Raw genomic sequence first — 12,043 nt, 5'->3', positions numbered from 1 at the left:
CCCCCCCCCCCCCCCCCACACTCCTATACCAGTCGGCTGTCCCCGGCCCTGGCGGCGGAAGAGATGGAGCAACGTCACGAGCGCCCTGCCCCTTAAGACGCTGCTGGCTGGAGCCGCCTCCCTCCCTGCAACCCGCAGCGGGGATGGAGTAAAGGGAGACCCGTCGACCTGCCCGCGGAGATCAGCGATGGAGTTAAACCAATCTTTGTCCATCCATCTGGAAGCTGAGAAGCCTTTGAGGTGCTATGGGGCGGTGGAGGAGACGGCGTGGAAAGCGGAGGGACTGGGGAGAAGTGAGTATTCGGGCGGGGGGTGGGACAGTTGGGGATCCGTGCGCTGGAGCGGGTGGTCGCGGGAGCGCGGGGTTGGTAGGGAGCGGACCGAGGGAAGCGCCCCCGCAGCGGGGCTTTCAGCGCTGCGGGGATGCGCTGCGCTGCGCTGCGCTGCGACGCTCTCTCCCTCGAACAAAAGCCTCCGGGTTGGGCTTCACTGGGAGGCTCGGGAATCTCCAGGCAGCTGAGCCGGGAGCCTGGGGTGGACTCGGTAGTCCAGGATCCAAGCTCGCAACCGGTCTTGGAAAGTAGGGTCTTTCCCGCAGCCGAGGGAGGAGGGTCTTTTCTCCACCCGGGATGCACTAGGACGCTGGAGCCTTTGGACCATCCTGGAAAGCGCCCACGTCTCTGGAGAGGGGGGAGTGTCCGCTGGGTTTCTGCTTTTGCTTCTCCCCTGGCGTGAGGTTCAGGGCACACCTGAAATTCCCAGCGTTTCTTCCCCTGCCTTCTCCAGGGTCGCGAGTGGGAGGGAAAGGATTAGGGGAAGGTTAACCCTGTGCACGCCCTTCTTTCTCTCTTGACTCAGTCTCTGGTTTGGGTACAATCCTAGAAGGCAGTTCTGAAATGGACAGACTGTATTTGCTACTTCTCTCTATGGTATTTTGGGGTCAACAACGTTAACAAATAAACTAAGGATTGTTTGTTTTTAATGAATGGGATGCAGTAGTTGAAACTACTGCTCTCAAAGTATAGAGGCAGCTGCAGGGGTCCCAGCGTCACCAGCCCTCCCTGCAAACCCCGGGCGCTTAGCAGTCCCCTGCCCTTGCACTGCTTGCTTTAGCTCCGTACCTCCATCCGGGCTGGGAAGGGCCGTCTCGCCCTTCACAGGGACTCTGAGCTTCCTGCCTTGGCGCTGAGCTATGTTGGACCGAAGTATTTTGAATATGCTCTTTTCCTGTCCTCACCTGGTAGAAGATTGTGTGTGTGTGTGTCTGTGTGTGTGTGTGTGTGTGTGCTTTCTCCATACCTGTAACTACAAATTAAGAAGATCTTTTTAGAATGGCTCAACTGTACTCTGGTTTTCATGGGTTCAAGTAGAAATCACAGTCAAATGTCTTAGTTCTGTACCTGGAAACCAGAGTGTGTCCAGCCTCTCTCCTTTTCTTTTCTTTCTCCTTTTAAAATATGGGTCCTTCCTCCCGTTTCATCCCTTCAAAACCCTTTGGCTTTGGTACTTGAACATGACACCAGGGCTGAGGGTCTCTGGTCTTCCTGCAAGCTCAAAATAATACCCACAATGGCTGCCTTTTGTTGATAGATTGCCATGTATTAGGTCTTGCCTGTGCTAAGAACTTTAAATGCATCCTCTCATTCAATCCCTGGAACAGCCTCCTTGAGGGGAATATTATGACTTATGACTCCCCTTACATAGATGGAAAAATTGGGGCTTGCTAGGTGAGGTGATTTAAGTGGCAGAGTCAGGATTTGAACTCAGGTTTGTTGGGCCCCTGAGCCCCTCTCTGCTTTTAACCTGAAGGTGTATTGCTTTCACATTTTCAGGAAGCTTTCTAAATCTGTTGAGAGTCCCAGAACACATTCAGTGATTTTTAAGTATGTGGCAGCCTGTTGGTCTCTGGAGTTCACGGTGGCCTTGAAAGACTACTGGGTCTGTGCAGAATAGAAGCCCTGGGTTTGAATCCTGGCTTTGTCCCCTTGCTGGCATGTGACTGAATTTATAACTAGTCACATTGTTTTAAAGCCTCACTCTGCCTCTGTTCTCTGAAAGGGAGATGATAATAATACATACCTTATGGCTTAATTGTGAACATTCAATAAGATGATGTAGGTAGAGCTCAAAGTAAGTGCTGAATATATTGGCTGCTTCCATTATTTTATTACTACATCTGTAGAAGAACCTGCTTTTATCCTTTGCAAAGAATTACATAAATCAACACGATGGACTAAAGCTGCAATGTTGGCCAGGTCCCTAGTAATTCTCCTATGTTTTTTTATGTTCTCACCACTTTATTAGGAAAAATTTCAAGCATACAGAAAAATTGCAGTGAAAACCTGATTTATAGCATTTTTGCTCCTGAAATTTTTGTACTTCTAAGTCTTAGGCTGCAAACTGTTAAAAGCTTGGCGGAAAAGCTTTCTTATCCTCTCTCTTCCAAACCAACAAAGATTCTGACTCTTGCTTCCCATTCAGATGCAAGACCACAGTTTCTGATCTGCTTTTGGTGTGGATCCCCAAATCTTTTTTTTCTTTCATTTTTACCTATTCAAATTCAAAATCTTCTTAAATCTTCTTAAAGCACTGATCCAGAGTTTCACTTTTTTTTTTTTCAGAGTTTCACTTTTGAATCTAGACTTTTGATCTCTAGACTCTTGTCTGCAGCCTAACTTTTTTTTTTTTTTTTTAAAGTGGCTTTTTTTTTCCTTTTGGACTCTCTCTCAACTCCCAGGGGATCTGTGGATCCATCCCATAACATCTGGGGCCTCCACTTATTTATTAATCAAGTGTGAAAATTAGTACTATTGATTCTGTGGCATAATAATTGTCAAGCCAATGTCTCTATGCAGGAAATGCTGGAGAAAAAGAGAGGCCCATTAAAAAGAAGACACTCTCTGTTTAACTTTTACACATATTTAAATATTTTATGTTAAACACTGAGTAGGTGTTACTTAAAAAGACTTGAAAAGGGGAAAAAGATTGCAAAACTGGTCATTTTCAGTTAAGGTTGTATTAACCATTCTCTTTAATGTTAGCTAGAGTTTCTAGGTAGAAGATATAAATAGTATAGTAAGAATGAGAGTTTTGAAATCAGGTGACATGGATCCAAACCAGCTCTAACACCTTGTTGCTTTGTCACCCTGGGAAAATTGCTGAACTGTTCTGTAAGTTAGCTGTCTCATCTATAAAATGGGGATATGTTGGTTTGAACCCTTGGGAACTTGCCAGCTGAAATCTGAAACTGGCCCCATACTCAGAGGGCAAGAAGAGGCCAAAGAAAGAGACAGCCATTCCAGATTGGTAGGTGGCAGGTTTAGCAACAAGAGAACTTACATACAAGGCTTGTCTTGGGCGCCACAAGATCTCTGCACCGGCCCGCCAGAATCTCAACAGTTTACATAGAGGCCTTAATGGGGTTCAGTGGTGTATCCCATCCTGATGGTCTCAACAACATCCTACTCTCTCAAAGCCGCATCCTTGAACTGGGTCCTAGTGCAAGAAGAATGGGTGGAATATACATTTCAAGGACGGGAGGGGTGAGGAGCCTCCGATTACCCCAGTCCTGCTCAAGAGTCAGCGGCAGTTCCATCCTCTCAGTGACATCTTCCAACAGGATAGTAAGGACCACTTCAGGCTGTTGGGAGGATTAAATAAGATAATGTATATAATGCATTTAGCACAGTGCTTGACATACAGTAAGCACTCAATCCATGCTGAATGGTTGTCACGATAGGGCAGGGGTCCCCAACCCTGGGCCATGGACCGGTATCAGCCTGTGGCCTGTTAGGAACCAGGCCATACAGCAGGAGGTGAGCAGCGGGCAGGTGAGCGAAGCTTCATCTGTATTTACAGACTCTCCCTATCATTGCACTACCGCCTGAGCTCCGCCTCCTGTCAGATCAGCGGCGGCATTAGATTCTCATAGGAGCTCGAACCCTACTGTGAACTGCGCATGCGAGGGAACTAGGTTGCGCGCTCCTTACGAGAATCTAATGCCTGATGATCTGAGGTGGAGCTGAGGCTGTGATGCTAGCGCTGGGGAGCGGCTGCAAATACAGATTATCATTAGCAGAGAGGTTTGCCTGCACAGAGACCATAATAAATCAATTGCTTGCAGACTCATATCAAAACCTTATCAGTGAGTGACAAGTGAAAACAAGCTCAGGGCTCCCACTGATTCTGTATTATGGTGAGTTGTATAATTATTTCATTATATATTACAATGTAATAATAATAGAAATAAAGTGCACAGTAAATGTAATGCCCATGAATCATCCTGAAACCACCCCCCCACCCCCGGTCCGTGAAAAAATTGTCTTCCACGAAACCGGTCCCTGGTGCCAAAAAGGTTGGGGACCACAGCAATAGGACATAAGAGGATGGTGCCCAATAGCATTGGAGGAGATTATTCCAGCCTGCCAGTTTTTCCTTGCATGCATTTCTTTGTAAGTTCCAGGTAATGATTGTGTAGATACCACCTTCTTCCTTATGGGAAGGTGTAGGAAACGGCTTTTGCACCCTTGGAAACCACATAGTATTTTCTCCTTTGAGAAAGAGTCTAAGGAATTGCTCCCATCCACTTATTCTTTTTTTTTTTTTTTTTAATAAATTTATTTATTTATTTTTGGCTGCGTTGGGTCTTCGTTGCTGTGCACGGGCTTTCTCTAGTTGTGGTGATCAGGGGGCTACTCTTTGTTGTGGTGCACGGGCTTCTCATTGTGGTGGCTTCTCCTTGCGGAGCACGGGCTCTATGCGTGCGGGCATCAGTAGTTGTGGCACACGGGCTTCAGTAGTTGTGGCTCGCGGTCTCTAGAGCACAGGCTCAGTAGTTGCGGCGCACGGGCTCAGTTGCTCCGTGTCATGTGGGATCTTCCAGGACCAGGGCTCGAACCCATGTCCCCTTCATTGGCAGGTGGATTCTTAACCACTGCGCCACCAGGAAAGCCCTCCCATCCACTTCTGACAACATTTTTCCACTAGAAGTGAGTAGGTTTTTTGTTTTTTTTTACTCAGTTGGAAAATGCATAGTGACATTTCAGTGTGGTTAGATATATAAAAGTATTGCTTTCAACCAACTGTAATTAATTAGGGGAGACACAAAGACAAGGTGCCTTTTGACAAAGCACAGAGGTTTTTAAAAGCACAGTTGTCAGTTGTCATGGCCGTTTCTTGAAAGATTTGAGTGTGCCTTAAAGGATGATCAAGATTTTGGACAGGGGAGGTGGGGGATGGTGGCACAGCGGGTAGGAGATGCCAGGAGAGATAACAGCATTGGCAAAAGCATAGAGGTGGAAATAAATGTGCTTACGAGTTGGAGATTGGAATAAAGTGGAAAGCTCAAACGATAATCTTTCTATAAGCCCAGGAGAGATGACAATTATTTAAAAATCCAAGGGTGTGTGCCGACTGGCAAACAAATCATTAAACTGGCCACTGTTTCAGGTTTAATAAACAATGTGGAGACTGAAAAATATGAATTGCCGGCAATCTATATTATAGATACTTGGGAAAGAATTTGTGTTACTTTCATCTATTTGATTAAATATGCTAATTTTATTATTTCAGTTTTGTTTTAGTCTTATTTCTCTTTTCTTATTACAGAAGTAGTACATGCACTTTATAAAGAATCAAATTCATCTGAAATATAAAAATAAAAAGTGAAAAATTACCATAATCTGCTCCCCCTTCCCCATTTATTCATTCAATAAATAGGTATTAACTGCTTTATAAGTGCCAGGCAGTGTTCTAGGGGCTCAGACACAGTGTGGAGCAAGACAGGCAAGGTTCCTGCCTGCATGGAGCTTCTATTCAAGGGGAAAGCAGGAAGTGGGCTGGGAGTGAAGGTGACAGACAATACATAAGCAAATAAATAATGTCGTTCAGATGATGATGTGTTATATGGGAATTAATAGGGGAGGGATATTTCCCGTCCAGTGGTCAGGAAATGCTTTCGTAGGGAGGTGACACTTTGCCATGTAAATGTCAAAGATCCAAGAAGCAAATGCAAAGGCCCTTGGTATGTTAGAGGAAGAGACAGAAGGCCAGGGTGGCTGGAACCGGGAGGGTCAGGGTAGAGAGAGGAGATAAATCAGCGAGGAGCCAGACTGGGTAGGACCTTGTAGGTTGTGATTTAAAAAAAGAAAGTACAGATTTTATTCTTGTTGTAGGAGAAGCTGCTGCTGATTGTCTAACTTAACTAACATGAGCTGGTTTTTGTTTTTAAAAGGTCACATCGGCTACTAGATGGAGAATCAGACCATGGGGCAAGTGGTGATCGATGTAATCACTGTTCGTTGTAGTCCCAGGGTCCTTCCTAATCAATCCCATTTTGGATAAGTGGTAGGAATTTCATTAGTGTGAAAGGAGTGACAACGGTAAAGGCAACATGGACCACCTTTTGGGAGACTGAGCATCGGGTTAAGGTTTAGGAGGTGTGCTAGTCTCTGCAGTCTCCCTGGAGAGGCAGCTGACTGTGTAACTTTATTGCAGGAACCATAATAGCAGGAAGGCAAAGATGATGAATATGATATTATCTTGTATGTCCTTTGAACAAAACCAATTATTTACATAGCTCTGTTTATTCGGTATTTTAAGCTTCATTTTTGCAAGCGTTTCCTTCTTGTATGTCCATTGAAGGAAAAATCAGTTATGCCTATTCTTGGTCTCAGATTAATTATTAAACACTTATTAATAATAATAGTAGTTAGTGAGCCTTAGCTATGAACTCGAGCTTATTAAATTCTAACAACTCCATTAGGTCAGCAGATAATTATTCCCCTTTCATAGATGGGGAAACTGAGGCTTAAGGAGGTTAAGAAAGCTCTAAATATTCCTAGTCAGTGTCTGTTATTCGTGGCACCGCGCTAGATGTTGCAGAGATTAGAGATGAAATAAGACACAGCCCCTACTCTGAAGAAGCTTACAGATTTGGGGAAGGGTAGCACAGATGTGAAGAACATCATGATATATATTATAAACCGGTATAAACAGTATGAAGTAGATGCTAAATGAAGGTACAAGTGGGAAACGGGCAGAAGAGATTGGCTCTTCCTGGGGGCTCCAGCATGACAGTAGGAGGAGTGTTTGCACTGGACCTGAAGGCTGAGCAGGATTTCAGTGAGTGAAGAGAGGGGAGAAGGGCATTTCTGGTGAGCTGCCAGCCTCAGGCAAGGAGGTGGAGATCCCAAAGGCCATGCACCACTTTTTTTTTTTTTTTTTTTCTGTTTCTTTCCCCTTGGAAAGAAACCTTGGGGTCTGTTTCACTCATGTGAATCACCTGTTACCTGGATGATCCTGAGGGTTGGAGATAAGCACAGGTGGAGGCTCTTTTAGTGTAGCTCTTCAGAACATCACTCACAAAGCTCCCCCAAGGATGCTTACCATACAATCCACTCATTCCCTAACTATTCACTTACCCAATGGGCTTGAGCCCCTACTATGCGTTAGCTAATGAAGGAGACCTAGACTTCACCGTTAAGGAGTTCTCTGGCTGGCTGTGTTCCAATCCTCCCTCTGCTGCTTCCCAACACTGTGATCTTGGACAAGTTGCCTAACTTCCCTGGAGCCCACTCTCTTCATCTGTGAAATGGGAATGTACTTAATACCATGGAACTGTACACTTAGAAATGGTTAAGATGGGAATTCCCTGGTGGTCCAGTGGTTAGGACTCAGTGCTCTCATTGCCAGGCGCCCAGGTTCGATCCCTGTTCGGGGAACTAAGATCCCACAAGCCGTGTGGCACACCCAAAAAAATAAACAATAAATAAATACAGGTATAATTTATATAATATAATAACAAATATATTGTAGGTCCAAGTGGTCACACCGAGGGATGGTTCTGGGGTCTGGAAGAGAAAAGGACTCTTGAAGTAGGCTGAAAAGGTGAACAACATTTTATCACTGAATGAGGGGAACAGCATTCCAGGCAGAGGGAATGGCACACGTGCACATTTTACCCAGGAACTACAGCTGGATCAGTCGTGCTTGCTAGGCTCTTAAAAAGTGAGGGAGACAAGACAGGCAGGAGGTGAGTGCATTTTGGAGTCCAGATAAGTTCATAGGAGGCTAGACAGGAGAAGGCTCAGCTCCACATTTCCTGCAGGGTCCACGTGGGGTGACCAAGGACCAAGCAGTCTATGCTAGAATTAAGTTTGGGGATTTTTGTTTGTTTGAATGAGTCAGAGTCTGACTTACTGATAATTATTTTTTAGTTAAAATGCCTTGACATTAAAGGAGCAAAACTAGTGATTTTAAGAGAAGTAGAAGAGAATGATGGTAAGAAATATCGAACACTTACTATGTGCCTGCTCCAAGCACGTGTTTACATGCATGCTCTAATTTACTCCTTCCAACACACCCTATGATGTGAGGTGCAATGGAGCCATTTATTGCTCTATTTTACAGATGAGGAAACGAGGCTCAAAGAGATTAAGCAACTTGCCCAATGCCAGTCTGCTAGTAAGTGGCAGAGCTGGAACTTGAACCCAGCACGGGTGACTTCATCCTACTGCCTTTCTTATTTCCTGGGATTAGTAAACCCGCTCTTAATACAGATACAGATAAGGTCGGTTAGACACTTCTCTGGGTTTCTTAGTACTGATTCTGTTCTCTGGCTCATTAATTTCCTTTTCCATTACAAACGCATCCCTTGTAAACTTGACTACATCTCACTGCTTCAGAGTGCCTTCAGGGTAAAACTGCGGTGGGAGCTTAAAGACATTTACAGAAATGCAGCAGAAGAATTTTCCTGTTTTGAAGACTTGTAGCTTCCCAGAGAGAGGCCTCCCTGGGGGTGACCAAGAAAGATCTCATAGACAGTCTAGTGTTTGAGAGTGGGAATTCTGCCTGCGTTTGAATCATGACTTTAACACTTATTAGCTCTGTGACCTTGGGCTAGTTACTTAACCTCTCTGAATTTCGTCTTCTCAGCTATACATAGCTTTTTTTTTTTTGGTGTGGGGGGGGCCGCACTGTGCAGCATACGGGATCTTTGTTCCCCAACCAGGGATTGAACCTGCATTGGGAGCGTAGGTTCTTAACAACTGGACCGCCAGGGAAGTCCCTCGTCTTCTCATCTATAAAATGGAGATAGTAAGAAGACCTTCCTCATAGGGTGATGAGGAAGATTCAGTGAGATAATGTGGAAAGCCCTTGCAGAGAATGTGGAAAGCCACAGTCTCCCTAAATGATGGTGATGGTGTTGATGATGATGATGCTGACAGAACAGGACATAAAGTGGACCTTAACTGGGTAGTATTTAAACAATTGGAAAGAAGGAAAAGAGGAAAGTTAAAGTGGGTGGTCTGGCCTCAGGAAAAGAGTGGAGGTGATGATGTGTAAGGAGATTGTTGGAGGCATGCATGAACTTGGCTGCACTGGTGGATAGGGGCAGTCCAGGGTTGATTGATCAGGGCCCCTAGACTTGAGCAGATTAAAAATGACAGGCTGCATGGAGCCACTGCAGGACAAGGGGCAGAGGTAAAAAAAGTAGCATCTTAGGAAAACTTGTCTGGCAGTGGTTGCAGATGGGATGGAAGGGCAGGGACTCCGGGGTGGTGGAGGACCAACCAGGCGTGTTTTGGAATCATCTGATCGTGAGTTCACAGGGACTGGAGTCTAAAGCAGTGGCAGTGGGTTGGGAGGAAGGGACTAACCAGACAGACATCTGGAAGGGAAAAAGCATTGGTGGTTGATTACGGAGAGGAAAGAAAGAGGGTCTTCTAAACATAGGCAATGTGACAGGTGGGAAATAACTGTTGTTAGCCTGAGGTCTTAGGAATTTAAATACATCAGCACCAGTGCTGCTTATTCTCACTTTCAGTAGGTTTTAAAGAGGTGCATGGATTATGGGTGTCGGGAGAAGTAATAGTAATGGCCTCCTACCTTTATAGCACTTTCCAATTTATACTTTTCCTGTGTTTTCTAATTTACTCTTTACAAAAAAGGGCAAAGGGCAGAAGTTGTCATGGCCCTTTGTAAGTGGGGACACAGGTTAAGGACTCACCCCAGGGAAGGGGTGCAGCCAGTATGGACTGAGAAAGGACACAACAGCCCAGGCTGTTTGCACTAGACTAGGGTTTCCAGGGACATATTTATTTGGATAAATCACGAACAACAACTGCATTACAAGATGGTGACAAGTATGTCTAGATTTCATAAAATGCAAATTGGAAAATAACTACAATGCATGACACTAATTATTCAGTTTATTTAAAATTCCCAAACAGGTAAGTCATTCATTCATGTATTTGTCCATTCATCCATTCATTTCCTCATCCATTGAATACATATTTAATGATAGCCTCTTATATGCCAGATATTGTGCTAAGCTCTCGAGAGTACAGTAGCCCTTTGAGTAGGACATCTATAGTCCCTGCCTTCAGGTGACTTAAGGTCTTTTGGAAAAAACAGAACTACTATATGATCCAGCAATCTCACTTCTGGGAATATATCTGAAGGAAATGGAAACAGGATATCAAAGAGCCCTCTACACCCCCATGCTCACTGCAGCATTATTCACAATAGCCAAGACATGGAAACAACCTAAGTGTCCATCAGCCGATGAATGGATAAAAAAGATGTGCTGTATATATACAATGGAATATCATTCAGCCTTGAGAAAGAAGGAAATCCTGCCATTTGTGACAAAATGGATGGAACTTGAAGGCATTTTGCTAAGTGACATAAGTTAGAGAGAGAAAGACAAATAGTGCATGATATCACACATGTGGAATCTAAAAAAAAAAAATCAGTCTCATAGAAACAGAGAATAGAAAAGTGGTTGCTAGGGGCTGGGGGAGGGGGGAAATGGGAAGAGGTTGGTAAAAGGGAACTTACCAGCTTTCAGGTATAAGATGAAGGAGGTCTGATAAGAACTTGGTGTATAGCACAGGGAACTCTACTCAATACTCTGTAATGGCCTATATGGGAAAAGTATCTTAAAAAAATAAAAGAGTGGATCTATGTATATGTTTAACTGATTCACTTTTCTGTACCCCTGAAACAAACACAACATTGTAAATCAACTATACTCCAATAAAATTTTTTTTAAAAGAATGAAGGAGGTCTGAGGATCTAGTATAAAACATGATGACTATAGTTGATAATACTGAATTATATCATTGAAATTTGCTAAGAGAGTAGAACTTAAATGTCTTCACCAAAAAATAAACAAATACATAAACGTGTGGTGATAGATGTTTTAACTAACTACACGGTGAGAATCTTTTCACAGTGTTTACCTATATGAAATCACCACAATGTACACTTTATTTTTTTTAACATCTTTATTGGAGTATAATTGCTTTACAATGCTGTGTTAGTTTCTGCTTTATAACAAAGTGAATCAGTTATACATATATATATGTTCCCATATCTCTTACCTCTTGCGTCTTCCTCCCTCCCACCCTCCCTATCCCACCCCTCTAGGTGGTCACAAAGCACCGAGCTGATCTCCCTGTGCTATGAGGCTGCTTCCCACTAGATATCTACCTTACGTTTGGTAGTGTATATATGTCCAAGCCTCTCTCTCGCTTTGTCACAGCTTACCCTTCCCCCTCCCCATATCCTCAAGTCCATTCCCTAGTAGGTCTGTGTCTTTATTCCTGTCTTACCCCTAGGTTCTTCATGACATTTTTTTTTCTTAAATTCCATATATATGTGTTAGCATACGGTATTTGTCTTTCTCTTTCTGACTTACTTCACTCTGTATGACAGACTCTAGGTCTATCCACCTCATTACAAATAGCTCAATTTCGTTTCTTTTTATGGCTGAGTAATATTCCATTGTATATATGTGCCACATCTTCTTTATCCATTCATCCGACGACGGGCACTTAGGTTGTTTCCATCTCCAGGCTATTGTAAATAGAGCTGCAATGAACACTTTGGTACATGACTCTTTTTGTATTATGGTTTTCTCAGGGTATATGACCAATAGTGGGATTGCTGGGTCATATGGTAGTTCTATTTCTAGTTTTTTAAGGAACCTCCATACTGTTCTCCACAGTGGCTGTATCAATTTACATTCCCACCAACA

At 43.9% G+C, this 12,043-nt stretch overlaps 1 protein-coding gene across 1 annotated transcript in view; it reads left to right on the top strand.

Annotated features, from left to right (window-relative positions):
• The first annotated feature begins 32 nt into the window (after positions 1–32).
• BMERB1 (bMERB domain containing 1) overlaps positions 33–12,043 on the top strand; it is a 109,897-nt gene continuing 97,886 nt past the window's right edge. Inside the window, exon 1 of the mRNA XM_007466951.1 lies at positions 33–293. Within this exon, the coding sequence (XP_007467013.1) occupies positions 188–293 (106 nt within the window). The 5' untranslated portion in view covers positions 33–187. The remainder of the gene's footprint in view (positions 294–12,043) is intronic.

Source organism: Lipotes vexillifer, unplaced genomic scaffold, assembly GCF_000442215.2.
Source record: "Lipotes vexillifer unplaced genomic scaffold, Lipotes_vexillifer_v1.1 scaffold232, whole genome shotgun sequence".
NCBI classification, from domain to species: domain Eukaryota; kingdom Metazoa; phylum Chordata; class Mammalia; order Artiodactyla; family Lipotidae; genus Lipotes; species Lipotes vexillifer.
Note: the sequence above shows the minus strand (reverse complement) of the source record. Positions and strands in the feature narration are given on the sequence as shown.